The sequence below is a fragment of the Python bivittatus genome, unplaced genomic scaffold, assembly GCF_059951505.1.
Source record: "Python bivittatus isolate LINGU-HERP-01145 unplaced genomic scaffold, Pbiv_v1 ctg000980_np1212, whole genome shotgun sequence".
Lineage (NCBI taxonomy): Eukaryota > Metazoa > Chordata > Lepidosauria > Squamata > Pythonidae > Python > Python bivittatus.
Genome location: NW_028277125.1, coordinates 12,040,051 through 12,066,981, shown reverse-complemented (window position 1 = coordinate 12,066,981; position 26,931 = coordinate 12,040,051). Strand labels below are relative to the sequence as shown.

The 26,931-nt window shown below is 38.6% G+C and overlaps 1 protein-coding gene across 2 annotated transcripts in view; it reads left to right on the top strand.

The window, feature by feature from the left end:
* NAALADL2 (N-acetylated alpha-linked acidic dipeptidase like 2) overlaps positions 1-26,931 on the top strand; it is a 774,686-nt gene that overhangs the window by 633,992 nt on the left and 113,763 nt on the right. For both annotated transcript variants that reach the window (XM_088131936.1, XM_088131935.1), the window contains one exon: positions 1,927-2,073. In XM_088131936.1, coding sequence (XP_087988062.1) covers positions 1,927-2,073 — 147 coding nt within the window. The remainder of the gene's footprint in view (positions 1-1,926; positions 2,074-26,931) is intronic.

The window sequence follows — 26,931 nt, the reverse complement described above, 5'->3', positions numbered from 1 at the left end:
AACTCTTAGATGAGAAGTGGATTTTGCAGAAATAGGTGTTCTCACACTTATTTTGCTAGGCAGTGGTCAAAGAATGAGTGCATGAATATCCTGTCTTTTATTGTACAATGATCCTTCCAACAGTCTGCAACCTCCTTGGCTTCCCACACTTCCATGAATTCCCAAGGAAAATTATCATGAGAGAACACCTCCCATGGGTTATTTTCAGGACTGCTACAACTATCCCCTTTAAGGGAGAGTCTTTTCTTTGAAGAATTGCTGAAGAATTTCTTCTTTTTCTGGTGAACTTTCAAGAAGTCGCCCACCCAACATTTCTGCTCACAAATTTGGTGCAGAATTTTGAAAGGTGTTTTGTGCCTAGCTGTATGGATTTTACAAACATATTCTATAAGTTTTCTTGAAGAATATCTACACTTGTTCTGAAATGCAAAGAGTAAAAATATACCTCTAATTATGCTCTTGTCTAGTTGTATAAGCACCATAGCAAATGGCAGCACCCAGCTGACCTTGGCTGAAGTGGGAAGTTAATCAATGCCAGCTTTGGCTAGAACTTGGGTGGATCATCTGGGAATTGCATGGCTGTGGTCTTGATGAAAAGAAAATAATATCTTGGAAGAAGCCAGCGGCAATCCATGTCCATATCTCTTCCAAGGAATAGCATGGATGTAGGCACTAAGAGTTAGCTAGGAAAAATTTCCCTTTTCTTAACTACAGTAGTTCCACTCTAGGCTAAGATGCATGATTTGTTTCTGAATAGCTTAACATGCTTGTAAATAACTGTTTATGGTTTAGTAGGTTACACAGATCTAGCCAATGGTGGTTTATTCATTAAGTCTTGTTTAAAAAAAACAAAGCATGGCACAGTGTAATACATGAACTCAGTCATTGTTTAAAAATGGTGGAGTTAACTATTCCATGCACTACATATGATTGTTTCTAAAAACAATAAAGTTAATTCTTATTTTTAGGTGCCTGCCAAAGTGATCTGGCATATAATGATACCCACTAAACAACAAACAGGTTCTGTTATTATTCCAATCAGCATGTTAAACTAAAAGGATAGACTGGCAAATGCTGTGAAGTTATTACATATCTTTCTGATGCATTTGGAAACTCTGATTCAATAAAGTTCAAGTTGGAAGGTAGATGTGAGGAACCAGATTCCTGATGTGAGCAACACGGTGGACTTGGTAATCAATTTGCAATGATTTACTGAATTTGATTGCATTGCTCAAAGACAAATCTATACAAGTTCTGACTCACAGGCTAAACAAAGCTGCCCAATCATGCCTTAGCCTGTTTGATAACTGCTGACCTGCAAACCACCACAACCACAACAACAAAATGATGAGCAGTGCATCTGACCAGGTCCACCAAAAAGCTGCTGGATTCTCTTGAGGGATGAGGAAAGATTTAGAGAGCACTGAACCTGGCATCTTTTAGGAACGCCCTGAAGATGAAACTTTTCAATCACAAGCCTAATGTGATGGAAAGCCTAATAATTTTATTAGTGACTGGGGTGGTGCCCTTTTTAATAAACAAACAAATAAATAACATAAAATAAATAAATAACATAAAATAAATAAATATAAAATTCATATATCATTGCTGTATTTGGGATTTTATTGTCTGTCATTAATTCTTCTCCCAAACTTTGTTTCTTCTTTATATTCCCTCCTCAGCTGTCTGACACATTTATGGGAGACGTGAGCAGGAGACTAGGGCAAATTCAGCAAACTGGCTCAATTGCTGTTAGTGATGTTCAGACTATACTTTCCCAATTCTAGTTCTGCAGCTTAGGTATCACAGTGACCCTTGTCTTGGATGATCCTGGTTTGGGGATGCTTCACCTTCATTTGCCTTAATGTATTTTTTTGCACCTGCACTTTCTGATCCTTATCTTGCACTGCATTTTGTGTGTTCCAGAACTACAAGGTCACTTGTCTTGGGACAGAGAAATGCCTGGAATCCAATGCCAGTTCAATTCAAATGGAAGGGGATTCTGATTATTTCATCAACCATCTTGGAGTCCCAGCTATGCAATTTTCATACCAGGATTCAACCGTGTTAGAGGTAATTGTAAATGAAGTCACTAGGCCAGATTGGTTAATCAAAAAACAAAATCTGCTTTCCACTGCAGATTCTTGCACATTAAGGAGGTAGCTGTCAAAAGCTGCTGAGTCATGTTCTTATTTCTAGCGGAGGGTAGAAGAAACAAGAGGTTTTTTGGCAGAGTATTTGGTCTCATCAGTTCCTCTCCAAGTGCATGTCATGTTCCATTGAAACAGAAAATGTGTGTTTGCTGTCTCCTGCATAGCAAGGAAATTGCAGCAAGAGGATTAATACTGAAGCATAATTGTGATATTCACAGTAACAGGTGTGCAAAGTGGATTTTTGCTGTTTTTCTTTGAAAGATGGCTGGCTGTCCTTAAAATTAAATGGAAGGGATTATGAATGCACAAATCACATCCTGCCTGGAAAATAAATGAAGGGGGGAAAAAACTGATGGAAAAAGAGAAGAGTGGGAGATACTATTAGCAATGAGAATGGCTGTCTAGTTTAAATAGGAAGAAGAGTACAGTATCTAGACCCCCAAGTCTTTTGGGTAGAGTATTACAGCATGATAATGTGGATAATGATAGTGACATGCTAAAACCATTAAAAAAGAACTTTAATAACAAGTATGTCTATGTGTGATTAACATTAGGACCACAGCAATGGCAAAGGTGTAATGCTTTACCTCCAATCCTGTTTTCCCTTCCCCCTTTATTTATTTAATTAGACACCATCACCCCCCAAGAACAAAAACAATAAGAAAAAAAGAAAAAGGTGAAAGAGATTAAAAAACAATGCTATAACTCTAATATATGTACAGTTCCACATGGATAGGGGAGCCCACCAGGGGTTTGACCTCTGTTTATGGCCAGGTGTAACTTCTAGGTCATCTGCAAACTTAGTCCCACTTCGAGAACTTTGCAGTGGTCCAGTTGGGTGGTCGATAAGGGGGATAAGTTACAAGGCCAGGGACTTTTCATGAAGAGGAAATCATGTGGGTCATAATCTGAATCATCTATTGGATTCCCAGCAGTCCCTGTTCTCTCCCTTGCCTTCCCAGCAAATGGGGGAGGTGATTAAGATGTTTTTGTCTGTATTTTGTGTGAAAGCTAATCACAGATGTCTCAGCGTTCCATCTCATTTGGCCCGAACTGGAATAGAAATGAATCTTGAGTGAAAGGGTAAATCTAAATGGAGCTGAATGTAAAAGTAATCCAATTTGCTTTAAAAACAATATGGCTTCTGTTTGTTACAGAGTATTAGAAGAACCATTAATTTGGCAGTCCTCATTTAAGATCTTTAGTTGTTGTTTAAGGATCTCACAACGTACAATTCAGCATGGAATCTGAAAATGTGTCACATCCAATAAAATGGAACTTTTGCTTTAGTGTTAGTAAAAGTGTACAGTATAAGGAAGATATGATCCTAATACAAAAAGCAAAATTTATTTTAATTATAAAGCTAATTTATATGGCCAGTAGGTACAGCAAGGAATGGATTTAAGATCAAATTCAGGACCCCAGGCCCCCCTGTCCACACACACCAATAGCCATCCAGAGATGTTCCATGGCAGAAACAAATTAGGCAACCAGTATCTAGTGCTTGGAATTCATAGTATAAATTGAAATCTGCCTAAAGGTGTTTCCTTAAAGGCATTTAAACCAGAATCAGCAGCAGTTCTTGCCAACATTGGCATTCTCTGCACGTGTAGTCTTCAGCTCTAAGAATTCTCAGCAATGGCCATGCTATCTGCAGAACTTTGAAAGCTGAAGTCCACAGATCTGGAGAGTAGTCAGAAGGAGATCACTCGACTATTGTTATTAAACTGCATCCTTAGGAATGACTGTTGCTGCATACGTACGTCTTCCCGTATTTAAAGGAAAGCCTATAATTTACTTTCTTACCATGTAGAAAGTTGCCAGTTGCTGGCACCTCTAGATAAACCTCTTGCCAAAAATCCTGTCTGAAGTTCAGAGAAACTGCTGCCATCCAACAAAGATTGGTCCTACCTGTGACTTTGGCAATATTTGGTTTAAGGTACTTTCTTGTGTCAATAGGTGTCATGGCTGTGTAAAAATCAAAATTCCATATTGGGAACATATCTTTGATAATATGCTCTAAGTCCTGTCATTGTCCTTATGAAAAAGTGTGTTTTTTTGGGGGGTGGGGGTGGGGGTGGGGGGAGAGAACTGCTTTCATTATCTGCTGAAATGAAAAACTTAGATTGAATAGCAGGAACTTGGATTCCATTCTGTGTTGGCATCTGCACTACTAATTTGCCAATAAATAAATTTCACAAAGGCAGAGCAATCTCTAGATTTGCCAAATGTTGCAGTGATTCCTTTTTTCATTCCCCCCACCCCGCATAATTTTATAAGAAATGGTTGCGCTAATTGAAATGCCTGTAGTTGGTGTCTTTTATTTTTAGCAAGGAGACTTTTCAATTTGTAAAACACTGTTGCATCTATTAGGAAAATCATTCGGCTTTAGATTAAATACAAGGCAGAGGTTGTCATAAAAGAAATGGAAAAGCAGATGTTCCATGATTAAGTGTGCAATGTTTATGACAGGCTTGTGGTCCAAAGCTCATTTCTTCTGTCACTTAACAGCTGCTCTACACAGCTTCTGTTTCAGAATTGGGTACTGTGTATTGTCTAAGTTATAGGGCATAGGTGAGAATGATAGGCTTCTGTTGCATCAAAAGAGAAGGGTTTTTTTTGGCATCTTTTTTGGTTATTGATCGAGAAGCTTTCTTCACAAAGAAAATACATGGCAAACACAAGCAGAACTTTTAATACATAAAATAGTACATTAAAATTAAAGAATTATAAAAGCAATACATCATTTGTCTGGATAATTATCTATCATCTGTCTGTCTGTCTGTCTGTGTATCTGTCTAATCACCTCCAGAGTGCTGGAGGCATTTCTGCATTTCTGTTTAACAAGGAGTTTATGTGTGATACACAAGCAAAATGTGTGATATCAGTTCTCCATAGAAGGACTTCATACCAGCACTGAGTATTTCTCATGACAGCTAGGTTTGGTAAGAAGTTTCTTTATCTGGAGATCATGGTGATTACAACAGATTGTTGCAGTCAATTTTCCCAATCCCCAGGTAGCCCTGTATTGAAGTTAATGCATCTGGAGGGCTCTGGGTTAGTGAAAGCTGTGTTGGAATACTAGTATGTAGAGTTACGTGATTCCTAATTTTCACTCATCCGACTGTTCTGGATGATTCAGGCTAGTCTACTCCCTGGCATCCTAAATTATCTCACAAGGGTTTGAGTGAGGATAAATGGGGTAGGTATTTCATTCTGAGGTAGGATAAAAATCTGATAGATATAACTCAGGCCATCTCTGGCTAGCCTCATGACGGCTGGTGTAGTAGATCAGCGCAGTAGATTTTTAGCAGAATGAAAATGGTATAGCTTGTGATCAATTTAATGATAATAATAAGAAACTCAGGCCTGGAGGAATATGAAGAGCAATATTGCATCTCTCCTATAAAAAGCTAGTGAACAAATATACTGCCGTCTCCACATGCCAAGAAAGATCTCCTCAGCATCTGTTGTTTAAAAATCCTGCCTCACTTTGTCTTACCATAAGACCTGTCCTGGATATCTTATGTCTGCCATTGTATCTTCAGCTGTTCAGAATGATAAAATAGTGTGGCCATGCTAACCTCACCTTTCTCTAATTAGCTAATTAGTATGGGAATGAATGGGGGGAATACCCAATTGTTTCTATTGTTCAAGTAAGGTTTTTAAAAGGTTTCATCTAAAATAAGAATGTTATTGGCATAATTGTTTTTGAAGACCTAGTATTGATATTTCAGGGAAATACTGATACTTTAAAGAATTTATCTGGACTCATCAGCATAAAAGTAAGTTAAAAGTGGCAAAGGGAGTAATTGTTCTCCTTTATCCAATTAGTAAATGTTCAGAATTCCTAATTTTCTACCATACATTCTATTTAATTATGCTGTGCAAAGCTTTGGATCCATGCTTCCACTGGAGCATGTGCGGCTGCAAACATAGCAACTGTTTGGCACTCTTTAAATTGCCACATGGTCCAGGATCACATGATTTAGGATCACAGGGCAGCTGTGGAGGGTAGTCCTGGATCCCCCAAAAAGACACAGCTGCTTTAAAGAGTTGCAGACAAGTGCTACGATCATGCTGCTGTAGGCATACTGGTGAGATTGTTCCTGCTGTCTCCTACAGTTGATCAAGATTCTGTACTTCTCCAGTTTAGTGTTTGTCTCTTTTCTGGGCAAATAGAGCTACTTCCAAACAACATACTCAATTGGAACCACCCACTATTTTTTATTATTGTTTTTAAAAATTGAATCAAGGTGTGGAGATTTCTCTTTCCTTCCTTCCTTCTCCCATAACCATGATGAATGACTTTTCAATAACTATAGGCAGATCTGTGAGTAGGAGCTATACAGTATTATAAAACACTATCCACGTGTTTCCTCTTATCACTTGGCTTCTGTAACTTTTTGAGGAGAGGAATGGGAGGGGACTGGATTTCTTGGAAGAATTGTAAAATTTTATTGGCCTCAGGATTGGAATTCAAGAGGTGCTTCTCTTTTGAACTGGAGTTCTGTCCCTCTTCTTCTCAGAAGCCTGAGGTTAATGGAGATTAGTGGGCTGATAAGATAGTTGAAATGGAAGTGCTCCTCAGGATGCTTCAGTATCTTGAGAAAGAGAAGGAAACATCAGAATACACTGACATGGTATATACCAATGGCTACCACTCTTAATTTTAAAGAGATAGGACAATTTCATGGAGAATCAGCCATTCATAGTCAGTATTCTTGATGACTGTTTACTAGCTCCATATTCACAAGGAATCAACTTGAATGCTAGCTACTATGGAGCAACAGAGGAAGAGAATAATCACACTCCTGTATATGTCTGTCAGTTTAGGCCACAGAATGTTGGTTTAGATGAGTCTTTGGCCTGGTTTAGTAGTGCCTTCTTTTTTATTTTATTTTATTTTATTTTATTTTATTTTATTTTATTTTATTCCATTCCATTCCATTCCATTCCATTCCATTCCATTTATTTAGGCCACTGAACATATTTAGATTTCCGTAAGCCTTCTGCAGTCTTTTGCATTGATTAGGGTTGTGTCATTTTGTTTGTATAAGCATTGACACATACCATCTAAGCATCAGAAATAAAAGGACTGATGACAAAGCCTTATGAAGCCTCTAAAATACACCCACATCCACTCAAGTACTATTTGGCATTTAGGTATTGACACAGCAGTATAAGATTCAGATTTAGGAAGGTCTAATCAGTTAAAAATGTGGCCCTGAGTCAAATATGTCATTTATAGAGGATTTAGAGTCTTTTTAAATATATGTCACTTTCTTACTTGTATCTGATTTCCTGGACTTACAGTGGCCTTCTAGGCAGAGGAAGTATTTGGAAAGATTAAGAAAACACTGGTTGCTTAGTTCAAAAGGATATATATATGTGTGTGTGTGTGTGTGTGTGTGTGTATATATATATAAATAAATAAATATCTGTGGCAGAACAAACACAAAATCTTGACTTGACTGAAATTCTGCTAGGCATTAATGGAGTATGGAATTTTAGCAAAAATGCTGCATTCTGCATTCTGTCTCTCTCACTCACACAAACACACTGACCCCTCCCAAATTGCTATAGCATATGAATAGTATCTTTTTAATAGGTTATACAGTATTATATTTATCTGCTCTGGAATGAATTGCTACAAAGACTATGTTGGCTTCTCTTTCTTTAATCTCATAATATGCTTTCCACATTAATACAGCAATTTAAAATTCCAAAATCTGACACACACACTTTTTTAAAGTGCAAAGAGATTTTTAGAGCATTTAGAGATTGGGAGACATAGGACCTTAAGGCAATCGTCCAACCATTGTAACTGATTATTGATTGATTATGTGCCATCAAATGATTGTTGAATCTTAGCAACCACATTGCTACACCTTCTCCAAGGTGATCTGGCCCTTCGGGTACCCCAACAGTGCACTCACTGTCACTGTTTGCTCTTTTTCAGTGAAAGGTGATCCAAATTAGTTTTGTACTTTTACAGTTCCTACTTCAAAAAAAGATGGTTGGCTTATATAAACTATAAAAACAGGACTGCATGTCTATTATTATAGTCCTCATTATTATAATCTTCCATAATCTAAAGGATCTGACTTTCAAAATAACCAATAGCTATTCTCAAAGGTTATCTATTCACTATTTGTCTTTTTTATTCTGTCTATCTATAACAGTGTTTAGTTCATAACATGACATATTTTTTTCTGCTGCCATAATAAGACAGGTAGATCCCAAGATTACAGCTGCTGTTATGAATTTGTTTTCAGAAAATACTGTGCTACATATCCTCTAAAAATGAAGGTGTATTTCCCCTACAGTACTTTTTCTTATTTATTGATGGATATAAACTTAAGATGAAGTATTTTATAGAAGCCGTCCAAATTCTGACCATGTAAGGTTTTCAGGACATTTATTTTTACCATCCAAACCATAAAAGTTGTTTTCCATATCTTCACTGAGACACAAGTGCTGCACCTTCCAAAACAAGGCATAAAAATTTCCCTATTATTATATTCCAGGGCTACTGGCAAATTCTGCAGTACCGTAGTTCACAAAGACAATTTGGAAGGATCAGAGTTTTAAAAAAACCTATTAAAAAGGAGGATTCTTAGATTAAAATTCATGGAAGAATTTTGATGATTGGAGATTAGGTCCTCTTTAGGAGAAATCCAGAATGATTTTTTATTTCTTATGAAATTTGTGGCACTTTTTGAAAGTAACTTTCCAACTTCCTGTGAATTCTCTGCCCCATTCATACCCTCCTTTTCCAGAAAACGGTGCATTTTTTATTGCTACTTAAGGATCTAAAAACCATTAATAGCCAGTTTATTAAAAAAAAAATCTAACATAGATTTTTATATAATATGTGCTGTATATGTTTCATTTATATTTTTTTAAATTCTTCACTCATATCCAAATGTGAAAATGTTTTCTTTGTGGCAAAAACAATGAATTAACACAACATGCTGCAGGTAATTTGTTTGTTTGCTTATTAAATGTGTCCCCCACCCATCTCCCCCCAATGGGGGACTCTGGGCAGCTCACAACACATTAAAACAATAAATAAATATACAATTAAAACCTATAGCAATTCACATTCACAAAAATAAAAGGGGAAAAAAGGGAAAAAGGGTTACCGAATTAATCCATTTGGGGTGTTTATGTAACACATTGAAACATAAACCAATCTAATGGTTTGGTTTGCTGGAGAAAAACTAATGAACTAACCATGCATAGGTTATTATGTGAAAGTAGCTAAGTCCTTAACTGACCTAGTTAAGGGCATTGTGTGAACATAGTCCAGCAATACATACATCTAAATCTTCATCTCTATGGGACTGAGAGCCTGTTAAGCACAAACAGCAGTGTCTACAAACCCATTAATAGCTGAGGGCATCAGATTGCTTTCCCTCTGTAGGTTTCTTCAACCTCTTCAGTTTATGTTCAAACCGGAGAACTTCTTCAAGTTATCTTGGCCAGGACCTCCTTTTCCCAGCTCTGTACAGTGGTACCTCGGGTCATGAACGCTTCTGTTCACGAACAATTCGGTTCACGAACAGCACCGTTTGCAAAATTTTGCTTCCGTTCACGAACTCCGCATCGGGTGACGAACAGGATCCGCAGCCATTTTCCCTGCTGTGACACATGGTCGTGGCTTCCTGTAGGAGGGGGACTCTCCCTCCAAACAATAACCGCCTCCCCACCCACCTTCCTGTCCTCCACGCCAGAAGTTGCCTCAAGCAAGGTTAGCGTTCTCTCTCTTCATACTGTACTGTACTGTACTTTGTTTCATATTTTTGTGGTTTTAAAAAAAATACATATGGTTCAGAACGGATTAACCATATTTACATTGAACCTTATGGGAAAATTTGATTCGGGTCGTGACCAAAATCGGTTGGCGACCAAATTCGTAGGGATCAGAACGGATTAACCATGTTTACATTGGACCTTATAAGAAAATTTGATTCAGGTCGCGACCAATTCGGGTCGCGACCAGAGTCGCGGAACGAATTAAGTTCGTGACCTGAGGTACCACTATATATTCACAAGGACTATTAGAGGAAACTTCTAGTCCTACATGCTTTTGATCAGACTTGGCAGACTTTTCACAGCAAAATTGTATCCTGATTCTTCTAGTTCTTATTCAGGAATTCCAACATTTCCAGCTCACCTTCCAGAAATGGACTGAGACACATTTTACAATGCACCCTGTGTTGAGCAGATTGAATTTTAATTTGAAGTGTGATTATTCATGTTTTGCCTTGTGGTGTTTCATTGCTCTCTTGTTTTTAATTGTTATTTTTTTCATTAATTATATTGATACATGGAGATTGTTTTTATGCTAATTTTAATAGTCAAAAAAAGCTGACCTGAGGACTTCTTTTAATAATACTACATGCAATGTTCATGTAATGATGTTAACCAGGTGAATTAAAGATCTGGCTGATTCATTCAATGATAGGTTAAGTTTTGTTAAAGTTTTTTTTTTCTTACTTAACATGCTGCAAACATTCAGCCAATTTGATTAGTTTACGGGCTCACTGTAGTGTGCAAATCTGGAAAATGGATTATTTCAAAAAACAGGGCAAGTGTCTTGTATGAATACAGCCTTAGTGATGTAGAGATGCCAGCATGCAAAAGATGGCATATCAAAAGTATGCTGTCAGCAATCCCAGTCAGTTGGGTATGTTAAATGTTACCTTCCTCCATCCATACCTTGCTTTCATTGAAAATATGGGAATCTGGTGCAAGCATCTTGCTTGTACATGTAAAAAACTAAAACTGTGTTAGGTAAGGAAAGGAGGAGGTCTGCACAGATCCTGGCCTTGTTTGTTGCTACACTGACAGTGAGGCTTGTAGCTGGTGTCTCATCCTCATCTCATCTGAATGCAAACTGAACCCTCAATAGGATTAAAGGCTTTCTGAACACATATTTCACTCCTTTCTCACTTGGATCCAATGAAAGCCAGGGCTGCTACTTTGTGTTGAGGATCTTCAAACTTCAATTCAGAATGTTTCCCAGGCTAAACAAAGCTCACAGGCCAGACCCAAAGAATGCTAGCTGGGGTCAAATTACATGAATTTGCACCACGGGAACAGCTAAAGCCTTAGCCTCTTGGTGGTTTGACAGAGCAATGAACTGCCCTTGCATTCCAACACATTTGAAACATTAAACATTTAATCTATGCAACAATTAATCAGGATTACAAGGGGGGGGGGGGCTAAGGATGTATCTATGAAAGATCCAAGCATAAAAACAATATATCATTTCTGACTCAAATTGATTAAGACTGATAAAGCGTACTGCGGTATCCTAAAATAAAACTCATTCATTGTGAGCATCCACTCTCTTCCCACAGTCACACAGCACTCGGAAAGCCTTAAAGCCTTCACATTCTGCCTTCTGTCTGTAAAAATTAAGAGATAGGTTCCAATGAGATCTTCTTTCCGGGGTTCAACCCAGACCTAGCGTTGGTTCCAAAGGATTGTTGCAGCATTTGTATTTAGACAAACCATAAGTCTGTCTCTGAACTTGAATGTTTCCTGAATGCTATTATCTCATTTACTGGACCAGCCAATGGGGTTATGAACACAACCACACAGTCACAGCAAATGTGGGGCAGTGAATCTTTACTGATAATGTTGCTTTATTTGTTATATACATGCAATAACACCCATATCATGTTATGGGTGCAAAGATCTAAGCAACCACTATATGGTATCAAAGAGCAAGCATTGTCAGTTTTTTTTTTTGGGGGGGGGGGTACCATCTAGCGGTCATTTGGATTTTTGCAGCTCAGATCTCGTAGCACTAAACTCACAAGAAACAGGATACATACACAATAATCCCAAAGGTCTAAGTGGATGGACAGGATTGTTGAATACCTTGAATTATTGAAGAGTTTTAATTTCCTCATGACTTGTGTATGTGTGTGTGTGTGTGGGGGGGGAACTATAATAAAGAGGTTTATGCTAAAACCTTAAAGTGAAAATTGACATGGTACACTGTAGATTGAAACATTTCTGTCTCAACATACTTTTAAAAGAAAAAAAATAAAGCCATAAGGAAACATACACTCTCACTTCTAGCAGCACATAATAACTGACAGCTTTTAATAGTAATGAGTGAGAAACAGCAGGTAACTGTAGTTATAGAGAGATACAGGAAGATCATGCACATTCCAACAATTTAATCTCCCTTCCACTCCTGCACAATATATCACTAATATACACACACACGTTTATTACAGCCCTAAGGCCAGATATAATAAAAATGTACAATAGTAACCATCCTACATTTATGTATTTATAACATAATACCAGTGTAATCTCATCTCGCAAACCAAATGGCCAGCATTGCTTGGATCCATCTTCAATACTCTCTTGGGTGATTTGGGCCATGCTATTAAGGCCCTAAGTAGAAAAGGAAAACAAAGCCCACATATTTCAGAACTATCTTTAGATCAAGATAATTTGGGGGGGGGGGTTTGCTTTCTTTCTACAGGTTTAGCTTTTCTTCTTCAGAGCAGGCCTGTGTTCACTGAGTGGCTAGTTCAATGCAGACTACCAGCTGTTTTGGTAGACCAATGATTAACCATAACCCTGGTTTTGCAATAAGTAGACTTTTATCAGACTTTTCATAGACTAGCAGACATATACTTGGCTGGGAGGGTTTTACAGTTTGTAGAATTCAGCCAAACCCCCCCCCCCAAAAAACCCTGCATTTAATTTTTTTAAAATGTTCTCAGAACACTGGCTTTGTGTACCCTAGACAGTATATATCATGGGAAAAAACTATGACCGTTCAGGATTTTAAAAAAAATGAACAAAGGATGTAGCAAAGACTCCACTTGAATCCTTCAGCCAAGTCCTTCCCCCCTGCCCCCCTCCAAAATGCATGTGGTTCAGAGCACTGAGTTAAATATATGAAGTACCATCTCAGCAAGACCTACTGGATGACTGCTGGCTTGTGCCAATTCACAACCAGCAAGCCAGTTAAACAAACAGAACTATTGTTAAACTCAGTGAATCATGAGTTTTGTCACTGGCTCCTAAATTTAGAAGTCATTTAATGGCTCTCTAAAGGGAGAGGAAAGAAAGCAAGCTTGCTCTTTGGACTAAAGTCAATCATTAAAACAAGCTCCTTCGTATTAATTTTCTCTTTTTGGCATCTCCCTGTGCTCCCTTTCAAAATTCCATTGAAAGAATCACTGCCATTTCCTAGATTTCAAAAAACACAAACACCGCAGGATGAAAGAAAAAGCAGGGGCCACCTATCAGCCAGCTGCTACAATCTCTTTGGCAGTTCTGCTGCCCTGCTGTTAATCCTTCTTTTGAGAGATGGGCCTTTTCTGCCTCTGAATCAAGATGGGCTGAATGCAAGCACAGCACTGATAATAGGCAGTAAACAATGTTTAGCTGTGGGAGAGAATTGGCTGCGTCTGTCCATAGGCCCATCTCACAGCAGAGGACCACTCCTGCAAATACATAGGTGGCATTTGACCTGAATTGCTAACTTATTTTATTTGGAATTACAGTATCTGTAGATTTCTCTCTCTCTCTCTCTCTCTCTCTTTTGGGGGGAAAGGGTGAGCAGGGCTGAACAGTCATCTTTGTAAAATTCTGAAAAGTGCCACTACTTTCTTCTAAAAGAAGTTCTCAGTTATCTTTGGTCTATCAGAAGCATCAAAATAATGTTAGGATAATAAGTACATGGGTTTTCTTTATTTAAAACCCTGGAGGTCAACCCTCATATGCCTGAGCCAAGTCAGAAGAGTACTGAAAGCAAGGGTGGATAACGTTCCTGTGGCCAGAGCTGTTGTTTTTAATTTGTGTAGCACCCAAGGGCTACAGAAGGCCGAAACTTATGGTGCCTGTTTTTGGAAGTAACTGAAGGAGTAAATGGTTTCCTTAAAGTTTGGAGAGACTTGTCCCTTAATTCTCCCAAAGAGAAAAAGAAAATGGTCTAACTTCTGAAGGTTCAAAAAATTTTAAAGGAGTCGTATGTGCTGCTTATCATCTATAAAGCCCTACATGATATAGAACTGGATTACTTGTGAGATCATTAGCTCTCAGGGTATCTACCATCCCACATGCTCTAACAGAGAGGGTACACTCTGGGTTTCTTTGGTGAAACAATGTCAACTTATGGGACCCAGGTGGCTTGCCTTCTTGGTGGGGACTCCTGTCCTTCCCCTCAACATACAGTTGGCCCTGATCCTGCAGGCCTTCAGGCCTTGAGGCTAGGAGGCCAGGCGGCCAGGCAAGGCCTTCAGGCCTTGAGGCCAGGCAAGGCCTTCAGGCCTTGAGGCGAGGCACTTTATTATACTCATAGACCAGCTCAAAAATGGAAAGAAAACAAAGTATGAGACAGCAAATAAAAACCACAATAAAACCCATAATTATAAAACTGGTGTAGTCCAGTGACATATTTTACAAACAGTAAAACAAAGCCTAGCCCATGTTAAGAGAAATAAGATCACATTGATCGTATAATAGCAAGTGCTAATATAAGGGATCTGGGTGGCCTGGGTATTTGAATAAATGTAGCTTTAAAATGCACCTAGGCATCTTGATATTAGAAGTAGTATAAAAAATATGGGTTAGTGTTTCAGGGACATCTTTACCCCAGAGGCAAAGACTCTGTTAAAATGGGATGCCCCCTCAAGAACAATTGTTGGGGGGGGCATTAAAACTTGCCAGGGCTAGGGCTCTTCTGAATTTGGGAATTGTCCTTTGGCTTAGGTACATAGCTGACTTGGAAAAATGTGAATGGCTGCTCAAGAGCATATCTCTGGGTAAAGCAGCCAGGTCTGACTGGGCTTTAAGGGCTTCTGCACATTCATAGCCCACTATCAGGACTGTGTTAAGTGAGAAACCATACCACCTCAGTTTCTCATGCAGATTGAAGCCTGTCTAAGGGGGTGGAGGATCCCAACTGCAGGCTCTTCGAATGGAGATTATGACCTGGCACTTTCCTTTGGCTTTGGGTTCAGAATAGAGTTCCCAGCTGATGAGCTATAGAAGATTTCAGTTCTGATCCCCACTTTGTAGTTTTAGTAAGTTTTGATGAGATACCTTGTTTTCTGTTGAATATTTTCTCTTTTCCTTTTGTATGCTGCCCAAAGTCACATGGTCTGAGTTGGATGGCTCAGTTAGATATGCTTTAAAAAATGAAATGAAATGGATGAAAACCAGCAGTTCCCAGGCTATAGAGATCCATTACATATACATGGCTGAGCCACCAAGCAAACCATCAAACATCTATGAACTTGGAAAAGCAGGAGGAAAAAAAGAATTTAAACTCTAGAACACAGATCTCTATACAAGCTTTGACTTCTTTGCATGCTAGAGGGCAAATCATCTATGAGTTTATTGCTTCATTCTTGCCTACAAGAAGAGACTAATCTAGCTGAGTGCTGTCTGAGAGTCTTCTGTCAAGTAAGCCAATTCCTGAACAGCTGAGATTTACTGCCAAGCCCTGCTATGAAGTTTGACAACACAAGTGCCTTAAATCTCAGTAAAGCCTAACACATCCATTTCACATCCAATCTCCTTGCAACCCACAGGCTCACCCTTATTTAAAGCAGACTTTTTAACATGCAATGTAGAGAATTAATTCAGGCAATTTTACAGAGATTTCAGATGTTGACATCTTTCTATAGTGAAGAGCTCATGTTCTACTTCCCTTCTGTGCTCCATTCATCTAAGTAGAGATTACCTATAGCAAGAATAGCAAATTTGCCTAAAGACATCTTGTATGGTATTCACCATGCTTCCTCCCTATATAAGGGAAAAAAAATAAATAAAAATACAGCAAAGTAAATTCCAGCCTCCAGTGGCATCTGTGAATCCAAAATGGACCCCAAAAAGCTTTTGGATCCCAGATGAATCCATATACGTACCTCATTAGTAGCTGCAGACCAGTGTTTTCTTGGCCAATGTCTACCCTTCACCACCACACCCCCCCCCCAAATGTAAGTATGGGGTAGAGAAGCCATGACAGGTACTATCTTGATAAATCTGTGCTTTATAATCAGTTAGTAGGTGGGTATAAATCAATGCTAATAATTAATCATCAAACAATTTAGTGCTTCCAAACCGATTGTCAAATTGAAAAGTTGTTCTGCATCTTACTGGTTTTGGAAATTCAGTGATTCAGAGATTCAGTGGAATTGTTTCCACACTGAAACTCTGAAGTAAAACACTGCACAGTCTTACTGGTTATATTCTCCAGTATAATGAGTTTGTAGAAAGCCTCCAACGTCACGTAATCATTTTGCAAAAGCGTCCACAAAATGGTCTCAAACTTTCATAGATATCCACTATGCCAAAAGCCCTGTACTTTAGAGTTCATACCCCAAATGGCCCATGTTTTATATAAATTGAATTATCCTGTTTAAAAAAAGATTCTATGGATCTTTTTTTCAGTCTCCATTTGTTTTTGCAGATACAGAGTGAAGATTTTTATTTTATACCCTCCTGAATATACATTAGTTGTTCTAATTCTTCCACCATTTATAAAAGGATTGCTCAGTTTAGTAGAACCCGGTAATGTGTTAATATCCTACTCATGGTGAAAAGTGCTCTTAAAATATTTCCTTGGATGCTTATTTATCTGGATTTTTATACACTACCATTAAGGATAATGATTTGGTTTTTTACAAGAGAAAACATATGATGTTAGTAAGCTGAATGGTTTTATGTGAGTAACGTAAAGTTCATTACTACATATGGACACGGAAAACTACATATCTATTATTCTATTGTTAATGACGGCTAAAACTACTGATCCAAAGTAGCATTCATGGACAGTATCTATTTCTCAATGTTCACAGATCATTCCAGGTGATATTTATACAAAATTAATTCAATCCTTAAACTTCTTATTAAATCTGAACTACAAAGAAACATATTGCTTCGTCTCCTTATTTTTCAGATATAAAGGCATTTCAAAAATGGATAAAAATTGATAAAGAACTGTTTTAAAAAGAAAATGTTCTTATATTCTAACATATGGATTCTGTTTTTTTCCATATTCTCCCCCCCCACCCTAGTTTATTTTAATCAGTGTACCGCATGTGGTTTCTGTATAGTACTACCATTGACGTTTTATTCTTTTTATCCATTATTCTTCACAGATACAATACAAATAAGTTTCATAATGTAAACATGAGTAAAATAATACTCATTTTCAGGGGACCACAATAAAAGACAATTCATAAACCAAAAGGGCAAAATCTTGTGAGATCACTAAATCTCTCGCCTCTCTAACAACTTCTGATGATTTTTGTTTAGCAAATGAAAAGGCTACATTCTGCAAAAGTTGAATCACTGGGGTTCCTCAGGATGGTTTACTAGCCTTAGGCCCTGACTGGACAAAACCAAGGCAAGGCAAAGAATAATAAATCTAGAAAGGCAGAACGCCCAATCTTTTGTGCCAATAAGAGTCTACTTAGGTGCTCAGCCCTTCTGATTCAGCCTGGTTGAGACAGATTGAAATATCTGAATATAGATGAACTGTGGCGCTAGGACAATTTTTGTTTCACCCACTGCTTTCTTGGAAGGGAGGCCTAAGAAAATTCCTTACAATCAACAGCTTTGCCAGAGTACAACGGGCACTATTAAGGGTACTGCTTTTTTTTTAACGCCCCTTTGACAGCAATATTCATGCATCCGATTTAACATTACTATTAGCAAATTGCCCAGGCCACCCAGACTCATTTTACCTTTGTTATCTGTTGTCTGATAGAAGTGATACACTCTCCCTGAATGTCTCTTGAATACCTACTGCATGTAGATTTTGAAAGGGGATAACTGCTTAATTGGCTGTAATAGCATAGAATCTGTGCCCTGGTATTTTATATCTATTAGATCTTGTACAACTAGATCTTATAATTTACAGTCTATATTTCATTGTAACTTAGTATACATGTTAGTTTTAATACACAAAGATAAGTGACTTTTTTTTTAACTTTCATAGGATAATAGAATTTATATGTTTTGGCTATTTAGATAGTTTCATAGGTTTTATAGAATTAGTATTCATAATTTTGGGTTATATTTTATTTGTGTTATTTATATTTGTATTTTATTATACTTTATATTGCTATATGCGGCCCACGGCAAAAATAAAATCAGTCCCTCACACGAACACAAACACACAATTTCAGTATTTGTCCCTGAATTCTTACAAGTGAAAATGCCAAAATCTCATGAGATTTTGAGCAAGAATGCCAAAATTGTATGAAATTTAAGTCAAGGAAAGCAACATCTTATTACAAGAATGCTGAAATGTAGTGGATTCTCTGACCTCAGACGATCTTGATCATGCTTAATACCATGAGGAAGATTATTTCTGGCACCTCACATCTGTACCACCTGATGATACTTGAAAAGATTGCTAAGTCTCCTTAAATTTGAGTTTGATCCCTAGAATCTATGTTTTCTTAGTGATGGTGTAGCAGTGGTTTGGATTACTTCCTTCTGGACTATTTTTTTTTTCCAACTTCTAGTCTACAGTGTTGGCATTCCCTGAAGTCCTTCCATTCAGCTACTAACCAGTTAAGTAGAGTCAACCCTGCCTAACCTCTGAGCTGAGACCTTAGGCAGATGCTGCTATCTGCTAAGATTTACAGAATACCTTAAATAGAGATGATGCAGGATGGTCAGCAATGTATGGTCAAAACAGTCAAGATGGTGGCCATGATTGGTTTCTATGTGTGTTGCATGTGTGACACACCTAAAAAACAAGTGGGGCTTCGATTGCACCATTGTGACCACCATATTAACTTTTTTGACCCCAACATGTGAACAACACTGAGTTGAAGACAATTCAGTTGATTTGAATGGTTTTCTTCTTTTATACAAGTTATTATGGGTTCAGCATTTTTGCAGATAATTCATATAATTTGCTCCAGGGAGAAATGAAAAATAGTATAAGGCAATCTAGGAGAGCCAGTTTGGTCTGGTGGTGAAGGCACCAGGCTAGAAACCAGGAGGCTGTGAGTTCTAGTTCTGCCTTAGGCATAAAAGCTGGCTGGGTGACTTTGGGCCAATCACTGTCTCTCAGCCCCCAATGTCAGGCTCAGGTGACAAACCAGTTGATCCATTGGTTGTGACAGCAATTGACCAACATTTGGTTGACCCCCCCCCCCCAAAAAAAAGGACCCTGCACATGCAGGAAAAACACTAGGAAGAAAAATAAAATCTAAGGGCAGTACACATTGTGCCTTGATGCTAAGTTTTATTGTATTTTTCCAATGGCAAAGGACAAAAAAGGAGGTCTTCTCAAAGAACAAATGGAAATGCTATTGGAAGTGCTCAGCCATACAAAGATGGAGAGTCAAAAAAGAATAGGCCATCAGGCTGGGTGAGACTGCTCCACTGTCCTTCTCCTTCCCATTTTTAATCCATTATTAGGAATACTTGAATGGGGAAGGGAAATTTGTGTTTTCAGTCCATACCACTGTTGATATTTAACATTTTCATTACAACCAATAAATCTTTTTGTTCAAAGAATGCTTATGAGTTGTACATTTTTGACATTTTCATAACCCAGATGTTTTACCTCACACCTGTAAATGTTTATTCCCACTACAATCACCACTCTGGGTAAATGATAATTTTGCAACCTGTTCTGTTTCAGCTTGTTAATTAGCATGCCCTTGTCTGTATAGGACTTCTTTTCCTTTACTTTATTCCATCTCCTCATATTTTTGTATTTTCCTTCATTATACAGTAATTATAATGACATTACAAGAATTTATTTTTTTAAGTTTTATTTTTATTTATAAGGAGTTTTGAGAAATGAGTCATAATATTATGCAGATATTATGTGCTTGGTGAGCAAGACAGTGTGGCATATCATGAATGTGAAAGAAGTAGACAAACACATTTCTGGTTAGACTACGTTTATGTGTTACATTTACAGTATGTAGCATTTTTTTCCCCTCTAGGAGCTAAGCAGCACATATGATTCCTCCTTCCATATTATCCTCAAAACAACCCTGTGAAGCAGGTTAGATTGAGACATAGAAATTATCACAAAGTCACCCTATGGGCTTCATGGGCAAATGGAAATTTGAATCCGTTATCTCTCTGGTTCTAACTGAAATCGCTACCATTACATGATTCTGGCTGAAAACTATGCCTCTAAAAGAATTGGACTTCATTTCACATATTCACTGGTCATTAGTTATGTTGGTTGCAGCTGGGGGAAGCTAAGTCCAAACTAGCTTTCCTATCTTTGGGCTAAATCTAACTGTAAAGAGGACAATTCAGATTTGCACAGGCAGTTGAACTTATTACAACTCTGCTAGTGATGGTTACTCCAATGTGATTCCCAGCATCTGGTCATCAGTGGTCTGCCAAATTCAAATTCACTAGTTCCATTTTTAGTTGTGACAACTAATTGTGGACCCACTCTCCACAAATTTATCTAATCTAGCTTCCTGAAACCCTAAGGTTTTCAGATATGTTGGAATGTATGGGATTTGAAAATCTACTATTTTCTTAAAAATAAAATATCATCTGACTACTACTACTTACTACTGCTACTCCTACTTGGGACCTGGCACATAATTACTGAAAATATCTTGATATTGTTAATCTTGCACATCTGATCTGCTTAGCCATGACATCAGAGGATTTTGTTTTGTGATGAGTAGCATTTTAACCAAAGTTTGTAATGTACAGTAAACTTGCTCATTTTTTACTGATCAGTAACAATATAGACAGAAGCAACTGCAACTCATTCTTTTGGGCAGAATGAATGATGGAGAATTAGGCAAAGTCGTAAGTGTACAGTAGATTACTTCTGCAGTTTATTTGGTGCTCATTTCTAAAAACACTGAGCAGCTTATACTGATACAATAGCAAAATGGAAAAAATCCAAGGACGGGGGAAAAAAAGAAACAGCCCGAACCAAATTGTGGCAAAGTGTTGGCTTTGTGGGGCAAACCAGGCACAACCACATGAGTTAATTCTACTTTATTGTAAAGTTTCATTGACAGAATCTTGCAAGTCTGAAAGTACAATTCTCCCCCGCCCCCATCTCCTTTACCACCTGGGAAACTAGGGAGGGTTTCTTCTGAGCCTCTTGCTCTTTTATTGTTCAGCTGTGGACTATGCTGTCTCTTATCTGACCATTCCCTAGGGAGCATCTCTTCACCCCATCTCCCAAGGTCTTTCCCACATATCTGTGATGGAAGACATGAACGAGGAGGTCCAAGGTCATAGGGAGGGGGAGAGGAACCCCAAGCATCTTCTCAGCCAGAGCTTGTGAAAGTGAAGAGAAGGAGACTGGTACCACCCTAAGGAATTCAGAGTGTTTAGTTGCTGTCGTTGGGGGTTAGAGTTATTCTGGCAAGATTCTGTCTACTAGGTGTAAGCTAATAAAGTAACTGAACTGTTCCTGGATTTGTCTCGCTGTGGTTCTTAGGCTGAACCTGACATTATCATTACATTTACTGATCTCTTGGCCCAGTCTCTCAAGGTCTTTCCCACATACCATTACACAAAGTCCTTTGTAGACAGAGAGGTGGGGCACTCACTTGTGAGTAGCAAACAAACACTGGACTCCAAAGACATAAAAAACCCTGCTGCAGTTTATTCTTCCCAGACCCTTAAGCATTCAGTGACAGGGATTGAAAACAAAAAACAGACTCTTTGGAGTGTCAGCAGTCCAAACCAAGACCTCCAAAGTAATTTCTCAAAGTACAATATCAAAGCAAGGGGGAAAATGGGTCAGGCAGCAGCAGTTTCAGGTCTGTAACCTTCCTTTTTTACCAGTAGACTCAATGGGTGTTCCAGCCTTGGCATAAAGGCACTTCCCTTCTTTGGAAGTCTCTGGCTCCTACCTTTTCTCTAAGTCAGTGTTGTCCAAACTTGGCCACTTTAAGGTGAGTGGACTTCAACTCCCAGAATTCCCCATGGCTGGCTGGGGAATTCTGGGAGTTGAAGTCCACTCATCTTAAAGTGGCCAAGTTTGGACAACACTGCTCTAAGTAAAGCTTTCCACTATGAGGAACCAGCTCTATTCTGTGCCTGAAAGATGAGCTGGGTCCCAGCCAGACAACACAGAAGAGTGGGGGAGTTTGTTTATACAGCCCTTGATAAGGGTAATTCCATCAGGTGCTTTCTCTGCAAGCTTTTCTTTGTCTTCCTCTGGCATCTCCCTCCACCTTCTTCTCCAACCCCTTTCAACAGAGCAGCCTTTAAGCTTAGCCAGCCCTGAATCTGCAGGCACTTAGAGTCAGGAGCTGTGGCTTATTTATGGGAGGCTGGTGTTTTCCCTTCACCACGCCAATATTAATCAATTTCCTAGCCACTGACCTGCTGAATAAAATAATCCTCAGCAACAATCATCTACTCCAGGGAGAAAATCCTCCATACCATCAATTCCCAAAGGGATTCTAGACCGCTTTCCTGAATGCCAGCAGGGTTGGGGCTAACTTGATCCCAGGTGGAACACTATTCCAAAATAGAGGTAGTTGAACTATCGTGGAAGCTACAAGGGAATTGCAATGGAAACCAGCATTCTGATGCCACAGAAAAGCAAAGACTTACTTCCCAATAGTCAGTGAGGTTAATTTTGGGATGTCATATTACTGTAGCTTCATGGTAAGGTGATTATAGGCTGTCTCTGAAGGATGCTATAGGAAAGCAACATTCCCCAAGTTCCCTGGGTCTTCAAATGCTGCCATTTTCAGTGTTCAAAGTGCTAGGAATGGAAGAAGAACTTCATCTAGCAACTCTGCTATTGCTTTGCTCAGGTTTGCATTGCAAAGGGAAGTAAAAAAGGTAGCAACGGTTTACTTGTATGCCATTATGATTCAGTTAAATATGAATTCCACTATCAGGAAGAAAAAGAATATAAACAATTTTCTGATTTTTATGCTTAATGTTCAGTTACGTCTCATTTAGTCTGTTAAACCCACTTCCTAATCAAACTGAGGAAATCAGGCCATGACTAGGGGATTGCATTCCATTGTCTCCTCCTAATTGTTTGGATAATGAGAATTCAGTGTTACATAAAAATGCAGTTTAATCAATAATCACGCAGAGACTTTCAGTAAGGAAGCATTTTAAATAAGATATTTGGAATGTTGGGGGTTCAAGGTATTCTTATGAGCTTACATGAATTAACTTGACAATGTGACTGTTCTCTCCTGGTTCCCCGTGACAAGTATTATCATCTCCAGGCACTAGACAGGAATGTGCAATAGAGTAATAAAGCAGATTTAGTTATTTTTATTTCCTGACATCATAAGATAAAGTAAGGGCTAAAAATTTCCCAGAAATTATAAATAAGCTTAGGGCCTAATTCACATGTAATCTCTGACGTGTGTTACAGTTTCTGTTTGTTAGCATCTATTCTCACTTTACTCCACTACCAATATTCAGCTTGCAAGTTACAATAATTCCAAGTTTCTTCTCATATGTATTGTTGGCTTGGTGATAGCATGTATGAAAATAATCTTCAAATTGTAGTTGTTTATAAGCCAAATCTGAATGCTGATTCATGTGATCTGGCTGAAGCAAGAAAAGTACAATTTCCAAGTCATAGACAGTTGTAATTCTAGTCTACTCTAATAGTGGACAGATCCCACTATTAAAACAAGCTTTAGAAGGGTTTAGACAAACAAAAACTAAGATCATCTGCCAATCCAGAAATGGTCCTAAATTGAAATAAATGTAACATTTCTTTTCAAATTCAACGTTCAATGTTAGGAACAGAAGTTTGATAAAGGAAGCAGTGCTTGAAGTTGGTGGGTTCACCTTCACCTGATGTGTTCAAGAAGAGGCTAGCGGCCATTTCTAGACAGTGGATTAAAAACCAGATTTTGGCCCTGATGATCTAAGTGTTTCTTCCAACTGCTTCACAGCTAAAACAATTCCACTTTCCAACAGTGGCATGGAAAGTTGATATGTTTTTCTGTCTACATGATGCTCCTTTAGAAGCATTCCTGGGACATCTCCAGGACAGGGCCACGTTGAACGACACATGCCCACTGCAGAAATCATGTTTGAATCAGCTTTGTGCTCAGGGCCAAGTGCATTCCCAAATTATAATTGACCATTTAAGATCTGCTTTGGAGGTCACAACAGAAGCTGACCTACTGTTTCAGCTGTGTGCCTTGCTCAAACATTGCATCAGTAAGGAGCCTTTGAAGGTTATCAGCCTGAACTATGAGTTAATCACACTTCTGAAATACGGTAAGCTTTTAGCAAAGCTCTGAGGTTTGTATCAACTGCTGATAAAAGGAATACCTGTGTCAGTGGAAGAAATATTTCCTGGATTACCTTCCCCCATTTTGCTATCCAGTACAAGCTCATCTTGTTTGTTGAGCAGTCACAGTGCTGTTTAACCAATATGTTGTTGTTTTAGTACTATTCTGAGGTCATTCTTTCTGGAAATAAGTATGCGGTGTATCTAAGCCATTTGAAGTTCACATAGTGAATGTGATAACATCATGATGATTTGCAAATCATCAGATTTTGTTATGTGAAAGATCATGAAGAGCAAGGGCAATATTTGCGGGGGGGGGGCTAAATTGCTTCAAAGATGGAATGCTTTTTTTTTTTTTTATCACCGCTGAAGACTTTTACATTAAGCTCTCCTTCCTTCTAGCCATTTGGAGATGGGGCAAAAATACAATGTTGTTCCTGTCTTGGAAAATGTAATAAGATTGGAGAATTTTTATGAACTTTGAACATCCTTCCTCTGAAAAAGCTATTGTTACTATAATTATTGTTGCTGCTACTACTTGGGAACTGGCAACATATGCACAAAATATATCACAATTCTTTTTATATTAGTGTCACTTTGGACTTCTGCTGTTCAGTCATATCTTTCTAATAGAAGAAAAGGAAGACTGTTCTATGTTGCTTCATATGTTCTGGAAAACAGGTATTTGCACTGTAAGTTGAAGCAAGTTTTCTATCCATTTTAGTTTGCTTCTCTTTAATGCATGTGAAAAGAGTCATTCCAGTTGTTGTAGTAAACAGAAAGCTTACTCCATGGAGCAGGTGGAATGTGACCACACCAAGAAGAGATGGCATTATTGTTTTTTTCTGCCAGTTTTATGGCTGCCCTGGGAAAGTCCAATACTCTTACTCAGTCTTACTGGGACTCATTGCAATAGATATGTTATGGTTATTAGTCATGAGACTACTAATTTGGTATTATTAAAGACTCCCTTTGTTTGAGACCCTTAAAAACTAACATTTGTTTTTTGATGAGTAGTGAATGATTCATTTTGATAAATGTTGCAGTTAAAATTTGGACGGTCAAGACTGTTTCAGATTTAGAGGCACATAGGGAGTGGAGCCTACGAAGAAACCATATGCCACCAAAATATGGTTTCGGAGAGATTCTTGAGAGTTCTTAGGACTTCAAACTTACTGTCTTTTCAGTCATCGCTCCACATCTGTGGTCCCTGCAGTATCATGGTTGGGTTTCCTAAGGCCAGTTAGCTAGGGCATTTGAACACCTAGAAGCTGCATGCACTCAACTTAATTAGACCTTGGTTAGTTTGGGGGAATATAGCATGTTTAGTTAATTTACAGTTCCATATATTTTGCAAAACAAAATCAGGGGTTAATTCAGTAACCCATCATAAGCATGCTGTGTAAACCTAACCTATGCATGGAGGGGAAATAGGGCAACATCTTCTACCCCAGATCTTCCTCTGCAATAAAAGCATAATAAAGTCACACTCTCTACAAGACTAGGAACATTGCACAATCAAGGTTCCTGGTTGTGTAAAAGATTGTATCTGGAACTTGGCAAATGCAATTATATCTTCACTATAAATATCCTTTGATATTTGTGAGGAAATGAAGCTGGGGTTGCTGTCTGCGCTTGGGAAAAGCAGCTGCACCCAGACAGAAAAACTTCACATCCCACTTCCCCAAGGCTCAGCACAGCTCATGCTTTTTAAGTTTAAGCCCCAGAAACTTAAGAGATGTGCTCATTCATTCATTCACTCACAGTTTACTTACAAGCCTCCACACAGGAGTTCCAGCTGCCTGGCTAATTAAGCCACACTGGGGTGTTTTCTGGAATATGCCAACATCCAGAACTTCACCCCACCCAGGCCCTTAGTTTACAAAAACAAACACTAAGACAGAGCATGGGTGGCTGTGTAGGAAAAAAGGAGATGGGAAAATGGCAAGCTGGCGAGGAAGTGGAGGGTGACATCTGGAAATTTACAGTTATTATAGGCAGGCAAGAGGACTGTCAGTCAACTGCCAGGACCACAAGCTAGGGTAAGCAGCATATCCTGGTAGGATTCCTGCTTGGAGCTCAGCTGGAGTGCACAAAAGCAATACTGCTTAAGAGCAGAGCTTGGAAGCAACCAGAAAAGGAGCAACCTTTTGGAGCACCTTTTGCATCCCAGTCAGTACAAGAACTTTTGGAGAGAGGCAAAGGTTGTATGCCACTTTACAGACTTTGAGATTTTTCTTTGATTTAAAGACTGAGTGTTAAAGATGTATTTATGTGGCTACATCAACTTGCAAGGCCTAGGAAGGTGGAGTCAACCCAGAGCAATAGCCTGTGGTTGGGGAAGGTGTGTGCCCCAATAAAGCATTGTGTACAGATCTGCTACACTGTGGTGTGTCCAGTCCTTGGAAAGTAAAGAACCCTCACAATATTTTAGAGAAGTTGGATGAATCTGGACAAGACAATCAATGTCCCTCTTTCCCTTTTATGGGATCTTTTCCTGTAGCTTCTAAAATGGCTGGCTAAGAATTTTGGGAG